Source organism: Mastacembelus armatus, chromosome 19, assembly GCF_900324485.2.
Source record: "Mastacembelus armatus chromosome 19, fMasArm1.2, whole genome shotgun sequence".
Lineage (NCBI taxonomy): Eukaryota > Metazoa > Chordata > Actinopteri > Synbranchiformes > Mastacembelidae > Mastacembelus > Mastacembelus armatus.
The window spans coordinates 8,195,546-8,216,985 of NC_046651.1; the positions used below are offsets into that span (position 1 = coordinate 8,195,546).

The following is a 21,440-nucleotide window of genomic DNA, read 5'->3' on the forward strand; positions in this document are numbered from 1 at the left end:
GGTGGTAGCTTGTTAGCCAAGAGTCCCTGAACTTCTGACAGAGCCTTAACGTAATAATTATCTGAGAATTGCTTCAGCCTGTGACCAGTTCTGAACGCAGAGTGTCCAGCTGTATATCCTGAGAAAGAGCCTTTGGTTTCTGGGAAAGAAATAAACAAGAAGTGGATAGTTAACGCTTTGCACTGAAGAGTTTCCCAAAATCAGCAAAGTGTTACACTAAACATGTACGTGTTCATAAAGGATCCTATTGATAGAGTTAAGGTGTCAGACTTGGGTATGTCTGGCCAACTCTCCCTCTTCCTCACACTTTCATACTTTGAGGTCAAAGGGCAACAGATGACTCCACTATCAAATGACCACCAGGACACTTCCCACCCACAAAGAAATCACTCTGGCATGCAGTTTCATTAAATCTAGTGAGGTTACGTTACACTGTGCGATCTGCATATCAGATTGATGCATTATTTTGTAGCTGATTAAAATCCTGTCACAGTCACAGTCACAGTCAGCCACGATCTGCTGAAACATAAGGGATCATGCACAAAGAGGTTTTTCCCTGGGCATTTGACTCAGTAATGACCAATTTAACTCTATCATTCACAGTAAATGAGTCTATTGTATAGGGATGGCAATAGATTAATCCATCTCTTCTCGTCAGCCTGCTTCTGAGAATAACCTTCTGTATGGTTATATTAGAGTCAAATGATCATAGGTGACTGTGGTGGTGGAAGGCACTTTGAACTCTGACCTCTGGGCAGGCCAGAGGGCTGGTCCTGACCTCCACAGACAGGAGCAGGTTGTGGAGCAAAGCAGTGACCAGTTGCTCAAGTCACTTCAGGAGAGGAAATGCTGTTTGGGTCATTAAAGGGGAATGTGGACTGTAGATGGATTCTGTGTGACTGTTGTGGAAACAGAAAAGGCTTGTTATGAAGCAATTTTTGTGCTTATTCAGTGAAATTCTCTAGTGCACCAGCGGTTGGATTTGGTCAAACTATTGAAGAGCATAAAGTCCTTCAGCAGAAAATTTAACATCTTTGGTGTTGAAAGTTTTCAGGTGCTTTTTTTATGTAAGCTCTGTTTCATGTTCATTATAAATTGACATTATAAACTGATAACACTTATACCAGTTTGTACCATACTAGATGAACATCAGCATGTTAGCAACATCTTTGTGAAGATGTTAGTCTGGGGACATTAGCGGTTAGCTGAAGACACCACTGTTGGGAAGTACAGCCTCACAGAGGTGCTAGCATTCAAACTAACTGGCTCTAGACTTATAATCTTGTTTGTGTGCATATGCACATAGAGCACATTTCTCATCAGTGTGGACATGTAGAAGTCCGACAGCTGTGCAGCTGCCTAGCAAGTGTTGTGCTTTCTTAAAACCACCCCCTGTCTTCCAGCTGTTTAATGCCTGACTGAACCTCTGCAGTGCCTTGTAAGGCGCTTGTAGGCTGGCACACTAGCAGGCAGTCCTTAAGCAGCCGTTGCCCTCCTGCCTGAGTGAGGACACTTGACCTCCTCAGTAAGGGTCATCGACCACTTTCATTAGGGGTGTCAAGATCTAAAAGGGTGACATTCGCCCTGATATCCGGGTTTAGCCTAATCTATGCATGTTTGGATCCACCCTCAGTGGGCTGAGACGCTCACATGGACCGCTGACAGGAGGGTCATTGTGTGAGTGACAGAGAAATGCATCAGGAAAGGAGCCAGAGCCTTTTGGATAAAGGCCTGAAGACCTGGAGCTGAACCATGTTGTTTGCATATCAATAACTTCAGGCCTGAATAACTTTAGTCAGCTGAGGAATGTGAGATTTGCTGCTATCTCAGGTCTCAGGGCTCTCTGGTGCAGAGAGAGGGACATAAAGGAAACTTTTCACCAACGGGAAATGCAACAACACAGATGGCTGGCTCCCTTTACGTACTCTGCACCAATGAATGGGGTTGTGTGACTTGAGGGCATTCTATTACTGGAGAGTATGCAGGGTGGAAAATAAACACCATCCACCTGTCAAATGATCGCAAATTTTATAATTCTTCAGTTAACTGATTGTCATCTAACATCTATTCTGAAAATGCAGTTGACTGTGAAAGTAGCTGCTGAGTTTTGGGGAAAAAAAAAGGTTGACATTGCAAATGTCTTAGCCAACAATTTCTTCTGGACAGCTAGAAAATGTAATTTATTCAATGTAAAAAATCATGAAAATGGTGATAGTGTATTGAAACTGTGGCAGCAGGCCTAAAAAAAAAAAACAGAACAATGAGCTAAAAGATCCCATAATGCCCTATAGAGGTGTCAATCAGATACTAATTGTGGGCTTGTCACTATGAGTGAACCCTTTGACAGTACATAGAGTCATTTGATCTATTTCTACTGTAAACATATTGATTATTGTAGCTCTAAGGTCACCTGCTGTGTTACATTTCCACAGTACATTTGCCTTTGTGACTGCAGGTGTCCTTACTTTGCAGGATTTCTTTACTTTATGACCTCCTTATGGATGTACAGTACCTGCTGAGGAATACTAACCTGGGAATTGAATCAAAGTGATACCACTACTGATTTGTAAGGAAATGAAATATAAACTTTAACAGAGGCATAAATATTTAAGCAGATAGATGTTGTAGAAACCCCACAGTGACTCTTTAGCTCTGGAAAGATTAAAGTCATACCCTGCTCTCCCCCCTGTGTATTTGTGTTGAGGCCCTGCATCGATTACAGATATATGGAAGATACATAGGTGGTAAATAATATTTTACAAATGTGTGATAGCGACCTGTTCTCTGCCCCTGAGTTAAATCAAAGGGACAGTGGTGCATGGTACATATAAGCACACATTCCTGCTGCCTATAAACTAAACAGGCAGTTATTGATCTTCAGTGGAGGTCCTGGAGGATGAAAATGCAATATTAATGGATCAGTGGGAGTTTCTCTGCCTGTGTGTATGTATTTGTGTGCAACTGTGTGTGTGTGTATGTATGTGTGTATGTGAGTTAACCAGGCCAGTGGTGGTAGCAGTCAGCAGTTTATAGCTAGGTCAAGGGGGCATGAAGAGGTCAAAGACTGCCAGCCCCAGAAGGTCTCCAATCACCCCCGGTGAATTGATTGCTTACACGTCAGAAAAGCCAATGTTCCCTGTTAACTTCAAATTTAGGCCCCCATTTGCATACAACCATATGAACCCCACCCCCAGCCCACTGTACACGCAATTCCTTCTCTGCAAATATTCAGCTGGGAAGTGTTTGACAAAGACCGACTGAATTCTCGTTAACGCTTAAAAGCAAACCGAGCTCTGTGTTGTGTTAATTAGTGACTTTTAGAGATACTGCTACACAGATTTTGTCATCTTCAGGTATAGAGCCAGGCTGGCTGTTTTGAGCCTTATCATTGTAACTCAGGAAGAAAGCAAATGAGCATAATTCCCAACCGTCCAGCTGTTCCACTGACCATGAAACAGTTTTTTGCAGACTCCCTTTTTAAGCATTAAACACAGATTTCCAAACTGTGGCAGGGCTTCATGCTTTTTTTATGTATTGGCATACTGATTTAATTAGCTGTTAGTAGATCAGTGGACTCCCTAAGTTCATGTCAGAAATATGGGAGGAAGGTTTTTCCAAAAGGGTTAATCACTATGATATTCAGATGTTGGTACTCACATTTTTATACAGAGCTGCCAGGCACGATGCTAAACTAACTGGCTGCCGGCACTACCTTAGCGATTAACTGATCAATATTGATTTATTACATTCTCTCCTCTAGTAATCTGTCGTGTGGTAGGTCTCATCTAGGGGAAAAAATCATCTGCCCAACAGATGGATTTTATATTCCTGGCAGCAGCAATCCCAGTTTGTTTGAAATAAATACAAAGTGTATGAACTGGTTCTGCGTGGTTCTCAGAAATACAGTGCAAAAACGAGCCAAGGACACATGTTTTAGAACAAACGTTTTACTCAGAATTTCAAGCAGATTTTTTTAAATACAAAAGTCTCAGAGAAAACATTTCAACAATAGTTTGTCATCTTATAAATTAGGCTTTCAGAAATATACAGTTGCATGTAAGTACCGTTCCTCGATTAAATGAAATAGACATGTGATCTGTAAAGGACATTTTATACAAACATAAATAACTGCAAATTTACAGCACGTGATGAATTGTTTTACATTTCTGGTGCCTTTTTGCACCTGCACCAGGTATCCTCCTGTGTGTTACATCTTTAACTTTCACCATTATAAGCCCAGAAAAGGAGCTTACACTGAAAGTACTGATGGAAAAAGTACTTTGTATTAACCACACACACACACACACACACACACACACACACACACACACACACACACACACACACACACACACACACACACACACACACACTGTATAAATGTTTTAGATAATTTACACATAGATGAAATGAACAATGCAGATGTGACTTAAGTGATTCTGAAATATGAATTTATTTCTCAACAACACACATTTTTATTTATTTTGATTGTACCGTTGTGCATATTTCAATCCCCTTTGCTTCTTACCTTGTTGTCTGAGCTGTTTTTGCAGCAAAGCTCCTGTGTCGCTTTCAAAGCTCCAGTCTGTCGTTTGGTTTATTGTAGCTTTACCCAGCTGTCAAGACTTATTCTCCTGCCATTTGGTTTAACTTCACACACATTTCACTGAAGCGTTCTTTCTGTTGTTATTTTCAAGATAGAGGTTGTGGTGCGAATTGTTTTGGACAGCAATGACAGCTTAGCATACTTCTGGCACTCGGGGTGCCAAGTCCTGGAAGTTCCAGCTTTAAGCAAATAACCAGTGTGCTTCCATCTGGCTTGTGCCCATCATGCTGCATTAATATATCATCAACTCACAAGCTTTTGTTTAGCAAAGTGGCTCAAGTAATTGAAAAGCTCAAAATCTTTATTACCCTGGTGGCTATAACTGCAGGGGAATGCAGGAGACATGTGTTGGCAGGTCCCGCATTTCTAGGTGAGAAATGAAGGAAAGAAGGAAAGGCATATTTCACACAGTAAAAACTTTGGTACCACATTATCTTCAGATATCCCTGTCTAGTCTTGATAGTTGGCTCAACAATGCCCTGACAGGTTTGGGGAGTAGCTGTTCAGTCCCAGCCAAAATTCTGGCCAGTCATTTGGTAGAATTTGAGATTGAAGGGTCTGTAGAAGTCTCTGAGCCTAAGCAGGACCTCAGAAGGGATCTGGGGATGGGGCCTGCCCTTTGACTTCCCCAGGCAACGTGGCCTACTGCTCCCCTCAGGCTTCTTTAGGCAAGGGAAACCTTTGGTCTGGTTGAAATAGAAGTGCTTATCTGTCACCACGCGTTTGAGTCCTAGAAAGTCCTGGACCCGACCCATCTCGCCTGCTGGGTCTGTCACAAGGCGTTCGCCGCTGACAAATAGAAAACGTGAGAGCGGGAAGAAGCGCAGCCAGTTCTCGAGGTGCTTGGCATAGATGCCGATGCGTACGGCGCTCCAAGATGTGTCGATGAGGCCTGTGGTGGCATTGCGGAAGACCAGGTTCTGGAAGGACGGAAGAGTGGGAGATTTGGACAGAGTCTGGGTGTAATCAGAAACAGCCCGGGTCACGGGGTCACGCACCACGACGATAAGCTTAGTGTGGCGGCTCATGGTGAAGACGCGTCGAGGGGCTTCTTTGGTGATGAAGTAACTCGGGGTCTTCTCCATGGTGATCTGACCCTCCAATGTACGAGGCATCAGGTTCCTGGATGAAAGAGAAAAAGAGACATTTGGCTATTAATAAAACTGTACTCTAAACATTCCAGCAGAGAGTATAATTGAGAAAATGCCAACATGTGTTCTATATTACAAAAATAACATCTACATTTTGGAAAAAAATTAATACATTCCCGTGATATCTCATAATTCTCAGTACATTCCTTTGATGATGCCCTACTTGCCTCGAAGGCTTTTTGATTTGCTTTGTAATTAGTTGGCTAAATCTGTGATTAGAGGAAGATAAATATGACATTAGCTGCTGGCATTGATGGAGTGACCATGTCAGTGCAGGCCGGGAGGGAGTCTGTGAGTGGCTACTGTAGAAAAACCACATGGCTATATTAACCTCAGAAAAGTAATTTCCTCTTCTCCCAAACAGGCTCATAGCTGCCTGGCATCTCCCTCTACTCTGATTCCTCATCGTTTTCCTCGGTGCTGGGGGAGCATCTTACAGGACTGGAATATTAGTCGCTTTACTGTCATACCACTGTCTGTTCAGGTTGTACGGCTTGGTAGCAAAAGTAATTGGCAAAATTGAGTTAGTCACAGACTTTCCTTACTTATCTTTATATAGTGGTGACTATCAGTTACCTACTTAACTACAGAAAAGATTAAGACTAAAGAAGTATTCTGTTTTACTAATTGGATTCAACTATTTTTGTAGTATTTGTATTTTTCTGGTGATTAGAAACACTGTGGTGACCACAGCGGATTAACTGATCTGTGTGATTTATTTGACACAAGCAGTAGGAGAAGCATAGGTGCTACATTAACAAAGGCTCCATGCTATTCAAGTGTCCAAGTAAGCCACAATTGTGCAACACTGACCCAGCATATACAAGTCCTCCACCTCCAACAACCTCTGATACACTTCATACAAATGTGTCCTGGGTGTGCCAGTGATAATGCAGACACCAAAAACAACTTGATTAGATTAGTAGTTTATCCATCCATCCATCCATTTTCTATACCTGCTTATTCCTTAACCAGGGTCACAGGGATGTGCTATATGCCAGCTGTCTTTCAGGTGGAAGGCAGGGGTACACCCTGGACAGGTCACCAGTAACCCATGTGGGGTTGCCCCCTCGCGGGGTACCCCGGCCACTTTGGTGACTCTAGATAACCTCGAGCCGATCGCTGGCCCTCGTGGCGGCATTCAGCCATCATTAATTTTATACATGCGTGTGTGCACTTCCTTTTCCCTGTGACATGCTAGTTGAGCCTTTCTAGAAGGAAAAGCAGGTGTACCTCTGAATGAAGGGGGTTTAAATAAACTAGTGAAAACTTGTTCACCATGTTCCCAGATCGTAACCATTGAGGGCTGTTATTGCAACTGATAGAAATGAGGGTTAAGGCTACAAAAATCAAACCCAAGTTGTAAAGTGGAATTATCCCTTAATTCATTGAATATTGGTATTGCCTACAGAAACAACAGGCAAAAGTCCAAACATGTCCTATAACAAGGCATGCAATGTGCTCCAGTCCTGGTTGTTGCTTTTGGCCTTCTGATTGTTATTATCATCAGTGGTTGAGGTATTCTGGGCACACTTTGGCTTTCAGAGGACTGGGCTGCCCTCTTCCTCTTGATCGTTACCCCTACTTAGATGACTCACAGGCTGAGAAGACACACTGGTACCTCAACAATTTCAACAAGCCTTAACTAAAGCCTGTGTGTGTGACTGAGAGTCCATATAAAGTGCCAGAGCATACTGTATATAAAACGAGGGAAAAGGGAGGGAAAGGAAAACCTATTTGTCTTTGTCGTTTATTTCATTCAAATGTTGCTGTAAAATGGAATCTAAAAACCTGCCAGTTTTCCTCTCTTAAAAAAAATACAGCCCCTCTCATTAAGCCTAAAGAGAAGATACAAATCTTAGTCTATGTTATAGAAATCTAAGCAGTGAGGAATGCCAGTGTTGCAACTGTGAAAGATGCCTCAGCTAATTTCCGTGCTTCCCCCTCCCTCCTCAGCAGGCATGTGGTGATAGTTGGGTCTGAGTCTTCGTGGTTGGTCTGTAAGTGAAGGGCTTATGGGGCTCTAAGTTCTGGTGTGCGGTGATGGAGCCGACTCCATTCCTCTCTCTTTCTCATCCAACACACACGCTCAGCTCCAAGTCCAGCATGTCCCCTGGCAAGAAGCTATGGGGGTAACACCAAAGACACAACTTATGGTATTCATAAGAAACCCCATGAGTTGTATTACAGGACTGGGGCTAAACAAAATTGAGAAAAATACAGCAAATACCAGAGAGAGACATTTTAGACAAAAACAATGTGGCTAGTATCTTTGTGTTATAACAGGCCCACATGACACAAATGATAATATATTTTCTGTGAGGTTAATCTCACCATTGCTGTTTTGATGCATCTACTTCTCCTTAACCTCCCTGATCTACCTGTATTTCCTACATTTCCCAGAATGACTCCCAAAATCCACCACAGAACATGCCTGAGCAATTAAGTTAGTATTTCCCGTAGAGAAAAAGGGAGAGTTGCATCCTTTAATCACCATATTTTTGGCCACAGTTTGATCGGTTGCCTTAATATTACTGTCAGGGGAGTCTGCTTCATTTAAAATAAATTCTTGAACGTCTGTAGAAATAATGTCTATGCTTTGAAGGAAGTGGACTAAAAACCCGATAGTTACTGTTGATGATCCTGGAACAATTTTTTCTAACTTAGTTTTCATCCAAAGGCACCAAGCAACAATATGCAAGATGCAGGCTAGCATGGAAGATAATTTTAGATGTTTTAGTGCTTCCCTGTGGTTGCAGGCAATGATACCACAACCAGATCTGAAAGCAAAAACCAGCTGAGGTGCCAGTGTATTTTCGGTGTTTGGTGTTGTGCGAGCCTGCGTGAAGCACTACAGGGACGTTTAATTTTATCCAATCAGCCTAATGGAAGCCATGGTGTTCCAATGCAAGGCTGAGTGGGGCTTCCTTGGACATCATGTTTACATTTTGGACCACTAGTCTGTAATCACAGAGCAGCCTAGATACAACAGAAAGCCCAGAAGAAGGCCACACAGCTGTGGAGCACAGGGAGAAAGGTGGAGGGATAAAACAGAGAAAGGATAGGAGAAGAAGAGCAAGGAATAGAGTGGAAGAGATGGGAGTGAGTTAAAAGAACAGATAAAGAAAAGAAAAACAGCGACTCAAAGACATGAAATCTTTTCATAGACCTGAACCCACTATTTAGAAGTGCCTGATCTCTTTTTCTCTCATTAAAGATGAAAACACAGTTTGTTGTTTTTATCTGATAGCTGTTAGTGTGTGTGATGCCGCGTCTGTATGCTTTCCAAAAAGATCTTAGGGAAATCTAGTGACTTGAAGTTTGTTTTCATCACACCTTTACTGTTAGCATCTGGAGCTGGAATGCAGCTGCAAAGTACGCAGATGTGCGTTTATCTGTGCATGCAAACATGTCCAGATGCCTTCACACACACGTTTAGATGTGGTCTGCGTGGGTGGGCTCAGCTTTATTATGGCTTTTATTAGAGAGTGTGGGCTAATAGGCTACTGTTTATGACTAAAATATGAGGACACATGAGTGAGCCGTGTATGCCAACCTATGTCAGGCTGTCACCAACAAAGCAACAACAAAGGAGCTGGGACTACTTCATAATGGCAAACGCATTAGATGAATGGCATTTTCTGGCATTATCAATTTCTGCCCTAGACAAACAAAGATGAGGCTCAGATGAAACCATATATTTGGTCAAAACTGAGTTAATACCAAAATCTTCTGACATTTATACTACACAGAAAAAGATTGTGCTATAGAAATGTACAACTTTCATAAACTCTCTGGGCAGAATTTGCAGTGACAACCAAATGGAGGTAAACACCAGGCCAAACCTCACTCTGCACTCTGGCTTGGTAAAGTCTAGGCTCGCTGACTCACTTCACTGTCTGCCACAGTGGGGGGATAACCACCACTTTAGCAAAAAGTTGTTTCTTTGCCTAACGCTATACCTATAACCGAAAAATGTCAACTTTGATTAATTTGCATCTTGGTAATAGACTTTGTGTGGCTGTCACAAAAACAATGGAGCTGTTAAATCTGAAGTCTCTCTAGTCCCGCTAGACTATTTAGTAACTGCACCTGCAGGTAAACACAGTGGTTATTGCTTTTCCAGTGGGAAGCATGCATACCAGCCATTTTTGTTTCTGTTTGTAAACCACCCATCTTACTCTCTCTCTCCCCTTCTACTATGACAAATACACATACACACACAGTAAACATCTGTACATGCCTTCCACAGGCTGGATCCACATCTGGGAGCAATGAAACCCTCAGTATGTGTATGTGTGTGTGTGTGTGTGTGTGTGTGTGTGTAGTGGAGACGAGGGAAGTGTTTTGGAGTTAGGACGTTTCCCTCTGGTCTCAGGGTTTGGAGCTCTGAAAGTTGTGATCTATACAGGCTCTGCTGGGCCTCAGGCCAGACCCCCGGACCCTCTTAATCCCCGCCAATCTGAGCTGCGTAGAAATGGGTTCTTCCACCATGAAGGTCAGAGGCAGATGGTTATGATTCAGAGGGTGAGACCACCAGGGACCACAGGGGATCGTGTAATGCAACATGCTACCATGTGCAGATTTAATTCTCGTACATGCTCAGTTTCCCCCACTTATCCTTTGTCTATCCTTCCATTTCCCTCACCTCTTCTCTTTTCTCCACATTTCTGCCTCCTCACATCCCTCTTACAACTTCAGACCTCCGACTGGCCTCTGCCGTGTCCTTCACAGTGAGATTGGTATCAATATTTGGCATGTGAAGGGATTTTAAAACATGTTGTCATCCTTGACCACTGCAGACAAACAAATAAAGACAGACATTTTGCCTGTGTGTGTTCAAACGTCTGTAAAAGCTGCTGCGTGGAGGGAGAGGTTTGTTATTACTGACGGCAAATACAGGGCTGAGGAGCTTCTGTGGGCTGATTATAAGTCAGCAAGGGACTGTAAGCAACTCAATAAAAGGGGAGGTAAAGTAGTACTTCTCTTTGTGTCTGTTGGAGGTGGGCCATTATATTAGTTGGATGATGTTTCCAGACAATATTTATCCTTTTGTTAAATGCATTGCAATGTAAAAACACAGAAAACCTCTTTAGGAACATTTTCTTATTTTCTTACATATTCAAATTTCTGCTTGGGAGCCGACCAAAAGGACAGTTTTAGGCTAAAGCTATTAATGATGAGTAATTGCATCTGGTATTCATTGCAAAGGTTTCTGTGTGCAAATGAAGGTTCACAAGCTTTTTCTATAAAAAAGAAAGTCCTGTTGGAAAGCACTCTCAAGCTTCTACCAGGTTTCTGCAATGTTTATAAGAGTAAGTAAGTGGTTTTATTACCACTTACTCACTAGGGACAATAATTATGAATTAAGTACATGATTTTATTGACATTCCTATCATATTTTTGACTGCCCAGTGAATAGATTAATGTGACCTGGAATCAAAATGGCAGAAGAGAATTGATGAATGGATTAGCTAATTAAATACGAATCAGCTCATTTTTGCTGAAATTGACTTTTCTACTTTTCCACAGTCTACTGTAGCTGTTTTCAGTCTGTAAATCCCGTCCTACACTGAACGAACCAGATATTGGTCATCAGCGCCATGCACAATATATGCATTAAATAAACCCGTACATCCCACACTTCATGTTACTGTATCTGACTTCAGCGTGTGTGTGGCGGACTATTACATGCTCCAAAGTTACTGTCTGGCAGGCGCACCAGGGCGGTGAAGGGTATTTTTACCGAGGAGGTTTGCATCACTGGGGTAGGTCGGTAGGAAAGAGCTGAAGAATGTGTCTAGCTGAAGGGGAAAAAAGAGGCGTAACAGTTAATAGAGACAACACGGGGCCTGAGAGTGGTGAGTGAGTGAGCGAGCAGTCAGTCAGAGTTTCCTCTGAGAAACCAGGGCTGGCCTAATGACAGAGGACGATCCTATTTGTGTGTGTGAATTTCAACAAAGCAGCTAACATTGTTTGAACCTTCAGCATTATCGCCTGACTAAATAAATATGTTTTGTTAACGTGAACTGCTGCGTGATGTAAAAATAATGATTTGTCTTAGAGGAATCATTTTACATTTTGGGAGTTAATAACTTTCCTCCTGAGAGTTAAATGAGAATATTTTTTTCTACTAAATCTCATTTTATCGTATTTGGCAACAACAAATTGTTTTTACTGTGAACGAATTAAACAAATGAGATTAGTTATTTTTGGAAAGAGACCGGCTATTTAGCACACATGAGAGTGGTATCAATCTTCTCATTTAACTCTTGGCATAAAAACAAATCAGTGTATTTCCCTAAAGGTTTCAACTATTGCACTGAGCTTTTGAAAGGGTTTTTTTTTTTTTACCAGAAAACAACACAGCCATTAAAGAATAAAGAAATCAGGAATTTCGTGACTGCAGCTGGCAGGTGATCTCTACAAAAGGCAAAACCAGCACAGCAATGATAATGATAATGAGCCCACAGCAAAGAGAAAAGAAAGAGCAAAGAACAGGAAGAGAGGATACACTGATCACATCTGTGAAGGTAGTGTAATGACAGAATATGGTAATAAGGCAAAGTCTGCTGTGTGTTCGAATGTTTACGCATCAGTGTCCGTATGAGCAAGTCTAAGTCAGTGCACGTATGTGTGTGTGCATGTTGCCACTAATTGCTCCAACCGCTCCAGAATTATCAAATGGGAAGATCTGCAGTTGTGTTCCTGGCGGTCTCATGGTGGCCTACTTGTGTGGCTTTATCGGCGAGTTGCTCGGGGCCTCCAAGGCCCCACCCTGCCTTCATCCGATCTCCTGAAGGCAGGATGGAGGGAGGGATGGATGGATAGATGGCGTGGGGAGACAGGCAGATTACAGAGGGACGCTTCCTTCCTTTTGTATCCTGACCTCAGCGATGTCATGATGTCCACGCCACAGTTACATAATTGGGGCGTTAGTTAAATGCTGTGAGGAGTTGGGAATGTATGACTCAGTGCAGTGTAGTAAGCTGGCGATTTAAATGTAATATTCAAATATATCCTCAGATATAAAAACTAAATATAATTGTTACTGATAATTAGAGAATTAGATTTTTCATTGCAATACTACTACACTGTAGTAGTACTTTTACAACATATTATAATATATAAGACACACAACAGATAATAGATATTTTAAACTGCTTTAACCCAGAGTTAAACATATTTAGTTTGGCCTTTAGTTCAGTCAGTCCAGGTGAAGATCAAACATGAGACAACATGTCTGGGACATACTATTGTTTATGCTTTTGTCTGACTCTGCACATGATGCAGGAAACAACCCCCGGCTTTTCTAAATGAGGACACACATGTGAGACAAACGCTCACACACCTCAGAAACAATGTAATCAGCTCAATATGGACTTTGGCTCATCTAGCAACTCCCCAGGGCCCAACCAATAACTTGATGATGTCCGATCCTGAAAACCCACTTCCGAGCAGTTTCATCCTGCCACTCCTTGTGGTTTCTTAGCTCATTGTCAGCAGCGTCTTAAGCTGAAAAATGGAAGTCGCTCCTGGCAGAGGCGTAGCTTTTACAACTGGAAACAGTCCATTCAGTGGTCTGCTATTGGTGCCACTATCAGGCTTCTAAGACCGGACTCAGCAGGCCTTGGTTAAGTTTACACACATCAGACGTACAGGATGCAGAGTCTGGATGGACATGAAGCAGAAGCTGGTCTTGGTTTCCGGATTTCCTCCCGTCACTGTATTTTGCTTTTCTTCAAATTCAGCTCCAGCTCTCTCTCTCTGCCAGAGTTTCAGGGATAATTAATGTCATTTCCTCTCCTCGCCGACAATTAACCAATTACTATAAGTTGGTTAAGTTGAACTGAGGGGAAGTTTAGGAAGGTTTTATGAGCAGATAAAGAAAAGTGTGTTCGAACGTGGGATTTTTACAGGGACCGCAGGTTCTCACGACCCCCAGGTTTTGGCTGTTACTATTGTTCGTAGTGGCTGTGAAGAGATCCCTACCCTCATGTACTAGGCTCATTAAGGAAAACACCATCTGGTGACACCCAAAGAGAGGGTCCTTACTAGTGAACTGCATTAGTAAAGGGATCTCTCAGCACCCAGCATGGACAGGAGGAATAAACACAATGAGCAAAAACTGGGCACCTGGGGCATGTGAGCACAGAAAAACTATCCTTTACTGTTATTTTGTTTAATCAAGCACATTTTAACAGACTAGTCACAGGATTAGAGAAATCAAATGTATTGGAGAAAAGAAGTCAGGAAATAAGGAGAAGGTGGAACAAATACAGGATTATTTTGTTGCGGTCTGTTAAACATGGCAGTTCATAAGTCATGCCGATCTTTGTGTTTAACAAGGAAAGGCAGATTCTGTCGTGTGTGTGGCTAAAAAAAAAAAAGCAACAACATGTCTCGAGCCTTTTAATTTAAATCCAGATTCATTGTATGACAATCAGGGATTAAAACCCAGAAGATTAAAATTAAAAATCAGTCACAGTGATGAATGACACAAACTTTCTCTTTCTGTTATTACGACTGAATTGTGGTGAGCTTCATAGTTTCCCCTGTGATGCTCTCACCAGTCATCTGGTTCCATTATTTCTGACTGGAATAAACAGGGCATGTTGGGAGGGGAAAAGGTCGACCAAAGACAAGCTGTCAAAATATTAATTACAGCTTTAAATCAGACTTTTTTTACTGTGTAAAAAATCCATACCTATCCCACAGCAATCTATCAAGTCATGTTTAAACGTGTCATTACAGTTTTTCCAGCTTAATTTACATACTGTGTAAATCATACAAACATGCCTTTACATTTAAATCGGAGTGCATGTCATTTTAGGTGTATTAGTTCTGATAGATATGTTGGATCGTACTGTGCATGTTCATATCCAGTTTTTCTTTCCTGCACAAAGCCTCCTTTATTCCAGACATATCCTTACATTTCTTATTTTTCCAAATTATTCCCAGAAAGCCTTAAAACCCTTTGTCAGTCGGTCTGCAACACGTAGTTTTCAAGAACATGAGTAGATAGAAATTCAACCAATGAATCCCCTGTGATTGGTGGAAAAGACTAACAGGAAATAAAACCTGGACATTCCTGTCTCGGTAGTGCATCCAGCACTACGTTCAGCTATAAGATACTTCCTCGGAGAGAAGACTATTAGAAAAAGAAAAGAGATAGAGAGACAGAGAGAAAACACACTGGATCTGAGGAGAGAGAAAGAGGCTCTACCGTGTCCAGTGGTTTTACGTCGCACAGTTTGACCGACCTGAATAAGCCAATAAATCCACTCCAGCAACACTCACACTGTGGGGTGTAAATGTCAGCACTAAAAGGGAGTAACAGCTCCTTGTCAGCAAGATTGAATATTCAGAAGGTAATTCATTTCTGCTGCAACACCGTGATAAAGGCAGCGAGCAGGAGATCAATAGAAAGAACCTATTTTCGGTGATCGATATCGGGAAATGACATTTATTCGTGGGGGATATTTATAGCGTCAAGAAAAGGTGGAGCGAGGCTGAGAAGAACAGGCCTGTGGATGGACTTCAGGTAGAGCTGAAGCAGTGTGAATGAATCCAAGCTCACACACACGCTCTCCCTCACTCACTTGCACACCATGAGATGTCTAATCCCTCATTCTCCGCCACGAAACCACAGAATCGTTTCCAGTAGATGGTAAAGCCAAGGCTTTTCCACATATAAGCATTTTTTCTCAAACAATTTGCCAAATGCTTCCTTTAAGGATGTCCATGTGTTTTACTTGGTTACCAGCTGAAGACAGGGGCCAAGGCTCTCTCTCTCTGCGAGCTCAGACACAGGCAGCTCTTTTCAATGAAGAGCTCAGAGAGTAAATGTTTAAGTGATACTTTCCAGCCCAGTTTCAGATGATTTTATTGGCTTCTCATTGTACGGCTCTGTTTCAGATTGATATACGCGAATCAGTGGGTACTTAACATGTAATTACATTCAATGAATAATATTTTCATAACAGCATATGATATGTGGAAGTATGGAATAGTAAGGAGAGTAGAAAGGGAAGGAGGAAAGGACAGAAGGAAGGCACGGAGAAATCTCATCACTGAGCAACTCCAGGAAAAAAAAAAAAAAAAAAAAATCAATGTTGAGAAATGTTGATCAATACTTGACACATTATTACAGGAAATTAATCATATTTTCAGTGCTGTGTGTGTAAAGTGATGAGTGTGAGATAAAGGTAATGAAAGGAAGAGATCAGTGCAGTAGTTCTTGTCTAAACCAACCCCACAGCCTTGTCAATGAAGTTCTCCTTCACTGACACTGGCACCATCCATCATATTCCACATATGAGTATTATTTAACACTATTCATTATATAAATCTAAGTTTTGTTAGCCTGCAATATTTTTATATTTTAAACCTGTTAATTCTAAGGTTAATTTGGTTTGTATTTGTACTACTAGAACTTTGATGGTGGAGATAGAGTTTTAAATATTTATCCAGAATTTGAAATATGTCATAATTGATCCATTAGTTTTAACCAATAATTTCCACCGTTTGTTAGTTAATTTTAGGAAACTGTGTCAACCATTTAATTATTACTATATTGTTACTTTAAGCTATCTATTATTGTAAAGCTACTTCTAACTATGTATTTTACATAGCTGCCATAAACTCTCAGCTGTAACAAACAGTGTTTTTACATCTGATTGAATATGTGAATTTATTGGTTTAAATCACATCATGCTTTCTGTTTTTTCCTATTATTTGAGCTACTTCACAATCGTGTCACGTACCCCTGGCTACTACAGAAACAGCCCCTGAGGTAGTGGGACCGGTTGAGAATCGTTGGACTTACTATTATTTTGAACCATTACATCTGTCTCATATAAAAAGACAAAAGTCCCAGTAACTCTTACTGCTTGGCGTACAGCCAGAGAGCGACGCAGCTCCCGGTACAGTTCCCAATTCCCCTACAGCACTAAAGGTTGAGGTGTAGGAAAACTGAATCGCTCATCACAGAACCTGGGCAAGGAGGTGAGGGGGTGGATGGGTGGAGGTGTTGACTAATGCTTCATAAGGCCTTGTTTGACTGCGACTGGGGCCTAATCCTTCTCAGCCTGTCCGCATGTCCCTGAACTGTCCATGTTAATGACTGACCTGTCATTACACCGGTCCAATTCACGCAGCGTTGACACAAGCTGTCAGCGGATTAGGAAGGAGCTAAAACACACGTTTCATTAGGGTTTCAAAAGAGAAAAGAAGAAGAGAAAAAGCGAGGTGAACATGACGTGTCTGTGTTAAGAGTATGAGCTATAAGGTCAGTTTCCTATGACCAAACAGCAACAGAAGAAACATGTAAAGGTCACAGATCTTTTCAGCTTCTAGTGTTCAGATCTGTTTCGATACCATTGTGATAATATGAGTAGAAGTAAAAATACACTTTAAACCAACCGACTGTGACAGATTATACAAAGAAAGACATAATCAACAGATATTATATATCACCCAAGATGAGGAAAAGTATGTTACTGAGTTTAAATGACCCATTTGTACTTGGTCTCATATACCTACGAAAAGACAGCTTTTAAACACCTAAAGCCAAATTCAACATCGACTAAATCCAGGCTATTATGTCTGATGGAGAACGGGGATGCATGAGCCAGTGTGCCGAGCGCTTCGCTGACTTTCTGCCAGGTTGAGCAGCTCAAGTTGAACTGACTTCATTTTAACTTTGACCCCAAAAAAAGGGTTCAAAAGCTTTGGCTTTGAGGGGATTAGGAAGATGGCAATAATTTAAGTGAAGATAGTGGAAGAGTTAATTTTGTGCATCCGTGAGCTCTGTAACTCTACTGTGTAATGCTGCCTGGACTTGAGTAAAAACATCTGTAGCCTGGCAGAAACTAATAGAGAGACCAGAGAAGCCAAAATACAACATTTACACTTAGGTGATTTATTTCCAATGCAGTCCATAAGTGTCCTATATTTAACTGCTCTCTGGGATTATTTCTTACTCGCTCCTGTGAGAAACTGCTGCTGAGATGTGAACTTACAGAACATATTTACCTGAGATAATAATACTGGCATTAGATCAAGGACGCATTTTTCTTTTTACCTTTTTACTGTGAAATATTCACATCCATATCTATATAAATTGTAATTACACCGTTTGATTGTTTTGTATCAGGTGAACACATTTTGCTAAATTTTAACATGTCGCGTCTACAGAAACTTGACATTAGAGTGGAAACAATTCATTGATTAGTCTGTTGTCAAAAGATTTAATATTAAATATTTTTTTATTATTTATTATTTGTGTCATGAGCAAATGCTAAATATCTTCTGATTTAAACTTTTAAATTCGAAGTTAAACTGCCTCCACAAGCTGCTCTGCTCATTACTCATAACTGTATTGTTAATTAAAATGTGTGATGCTGCTTGCAACACAGCAGGAAATCCCCAGGCTCTTCCTGAAACACACCTCTTACACACAGTTTACAGATGCACATTTTGATCTGATGTCAGTGCTGTTCCACCTGAGCCTCAGAGTAAACCGATCATTACCCGGAGGTATTGATCTCTCCCTGAGTCTCCCCGGCTTCACGTTCGCCACACCTCCACGGTCGCCTCTCTCTTCATGTCTCTTTATCAAACTATCATTAATTCCACAGATCTTTTTTTTCCCCTAACACCTCCTCTGTAATGGTTCTTCTCTGTCCCTCCCCTCCCCTCTAACCTTTTCTCTCACCTGTGTACAATCAGATATTATACATGGTCACCAAAAATATGAAGCTTCTCTAAACACAGCCACCTAAAATCAACTGTCAACTTACATCATTTTCATTTGTTCATTTGAATAAGCAAATTTCTGTGTGTGTGTGTGGGGGGGGGTGTCTGTATGCTGCTATCCTAAAAAAAATCATTTGGCTGAGCCTTGTTAGAAATATCTAAAATGCGTTTGTGGACATTTGTGAATAGAGAAATATCCATTTCAACAATGAACATCCACCTATGGGCGATCTCAGTGAATGAGGGGTCATCCACAACAACCCATCCTCCCTCTGTGATCAGGCAGGTAGTGACAAAGGCTCTCAGGGGACACACACTGACACTTAGGGAAGCAGCATGTCAGCTCAATAAACAGCAATTTATTGGCAAGGGACTGAATACGCTGCCATCCTTAGACACCATCAGAAGAGCGTCTTATTGGTGCTGCCAGAATGAGACTGTGTGTGTGTGTGTGTGTGTGTGTCTGCACAGAAACATGTACACATGGAGTTAATCAACATGAAGTGTCTTTTTGTTATATCATGCTCAGTCTCCTATTACTATAAGGGAAATAATGGGCAGCACATAAAAATGTCCCATAAACTACCTTTTTTTCCCCCCATCGTGGTCCCTGATTTTAAAATAAAAACTGTAGGGAAAAAGTCTTTTATATAAAAACACTTCACCAAAAATGACCCAAGTGTTTTACTCTCAACATCGTGCGTATCTCCCTAGTCAGACATCATCCACTCCCACCAGACTGGTCAGACTACAAACGCTTAATGTGCAACAGTTACAGATAAAGTGAGATAAGCACATTTTGCATAGCAGAGCAGTTTTACCTGCAGTTTAGAATAATCCACTAATTTTGTCGATCAGGAGCCCCAGTCTACTTTCCATGTTGTGACTTTAATATTATAGCATTAACAGCAAAGTCCTATAACCCAACGACATCACAGGGATTTCACTCAATTTTTCAATGAATTCATCTTAAATCAGTGTCTCCATTTATTTCTCTTGTCTAATTCTTCTAACTGACCTGATTTATTTATTGATTTGTGATTAGTGAATTAGTGGTGAGCAGCTCATTTTCCCAACGGTACACCTCAGGAGGTGAGAAGCTGCTTACCTGTACCACTCCAGTCCTTTGTCATAAAAGCGGTCGAAGAAGTGCGGCTCCGCGCCCACGGCTCTCACGTCCGGATGGATGCGCAGGAACTCCAGCAGAGCCCGAGTGCCACCTTTTTTCACCCCGATGATGATGGCCTGAGGAAACTTTTTGCTGCCGAAATTATTTGCGACAGAGATGTTGTTGGACGGAACATCGCTGTTCAACAAGTCCGACAGCTGATCCCGGACGAGCGAGGCCGGGGACGCGTTATACGCGCCGAGCTGCTCCTGCGACGCTTCTTGTCCATAGTTCAGGGTCAATTTATTTTGGAGATTAGTTTGTTGGTCGTACACGGGTCTGGGCAGGGAGTCACAGTATCCGTTGAGACAGTAAAAAAGGTACGTGAAGAGAACGATCATGGTAAAGAAGACGGACAGCTTGGACTGCACCTTCAGGTGTCCGAAGTTGAACGCAGCTCTCCATTTACTACATCCCATGAGTCGCAGTGCTGAGCGTGAGGACACAACGCAGGAAAGATGCCATATCAAAGCACTTCATGCCTCTGTCTTTGAAAGAGGCTCAAACTGAGGACGCTTTTAAAACATCACCGCTTTCGTGCCACAACAGCAAGTGGCACAAAACTTGCCCCCCGCGCGTCACAAAGCTCCACATGTTCCTTCAGGGTTTTGTCTTTCTGTGCAATGGTCAGTTTGTCAGATCGTCAGAAAACAATTTGTGTCCGACAGCATGAGCAAAGTTCCAGGGAGGCTCAGCTGAAAGGTGGCTGTGGATTTATGTCCCGCAGCGCCCGTGCCTTCTGTGCGCTCCCTTGGCTCCTTGGCCGCGACTCTATAGGAAAACCCTCAACACCCCTTCCCGTGTGACTGCCAAATCCACGCCCTGTTTATCAGACACACGCCCCCTCCTTTTCTCAGCGCATGCGACAATAATGTAACAGAGAAAATAATTAACAGACGCATTGCAGCCACTCCAAGAGGACACTGAGGGAGAAACTCTCATATCGCGTTATTTTGAAAGCAATTTCGGAGAAATATAGTCGTTAGTTTAATTATATTTAATGCGCTGAGAAGATAAGAAAAAAAAAAGTTTGAAACATGATGAAGAGGGGATATTAGTTTTTGATTGCAGACCGAGGATATAATTTCCCTTCATTTCCTTTTTAAATCACCACATCCACTGTTAAACTCACTGCAAATTTGGAAACCTTATTGGTCCGTGCTGCCAGTGGTCACCTGCTGTCTGCTGGCCCTCCGGGCCACACAGCTCCGTGGAGCCTGCCCTGACACCCACATTTAACCTTTACACTCCTGGCCAACAGGGACAGACAGGTGTCATCGGCTCTCTCTGTTTTCTCCCTGCGTGCGTGTGTGTGTGTGTGTGTGTGTGTGTGTGTGTGAGAGAGAGACAGGCAGTGAGTAGAAGAGACAGTAAACTATCATAAACATGCAGTAATCCAGACCACCATCGTTTTCTTTTTCCATCCACTTTCACTGTAATCTTAAATGACTGAGACAAAAAAAAATCAGAAATTATGTTTAATTTAGTTTAAAAAATGATGCTGTCATGTTAGACATTTTCCAATATACACATCAACATTTTGTGACAATATCCCCACTGAGACCCCAATCTTAAAATAAAACATAAAACAGATAAAATGTCTAGATCCCCTAAAATGTCCTTTTAAATAGCTTTAAAGTTATACAATCTAAAATACTTATAGATTGAATAAATAATCCAAATCAAGATGTCATGTGCTATGGATTTACTGAGTTTATAAATGGTAACTTTGAATACAGATCACTTAAAAATACTG

At 41.7% G+C, this 21,440-nt stretch overlaps 1 protein-coding gene across 1 annotated transcript; it reads right to left on the reverse strand.

The window, feature by feature from the left end:
* Nucleotides 1-4,504: 4,504 nt before the first annotated feature.
* Nucleotides 4,505-20,411, reverse strand: LOC113135488 (heparan sulfate glucosamine 3-O-sulfotransferase 6). Its single transcript, XM_026315555.1, has 2 exons — nt 19,625-20,411; nt 4,505-5,728 (listed from the first exon to the last, which is right to left on the reverse strand). The coding sequence occupies exons 1-2, from the start codon at nt 20,101-20,103 to the stop codon at nt 5,110-5,112; spliced, it is 1,098 nt and encodes a 365-aa protein (XP_026171340.1). The 5' UTR covers nt 20,104-20,411; the 3' UTR covers nt 4,505-5,109.
* Nucleotides 20,412-21,440: the final 1,029 nt, after the last annotated feature.

What these genes read in the sequence shown, in the direction of transcription:
- LOC113135488 (XM_026315555.1), bottom strand. Translation starts at nt 20,103, where the DNA reads ATGGGATGTAGTAAATGGAGAGCTGCGTTCAACTTCGGACACCTGAAG. An exon ending in AAAGGACTGGAGTGGTACAG is followed by an intron (nt 5,729 to 19,624) that starts GTAAGCAGCTTC and finishes TCTTTCATCCAG; the next exon opens with GAACCTGATGCCTCGTACAT.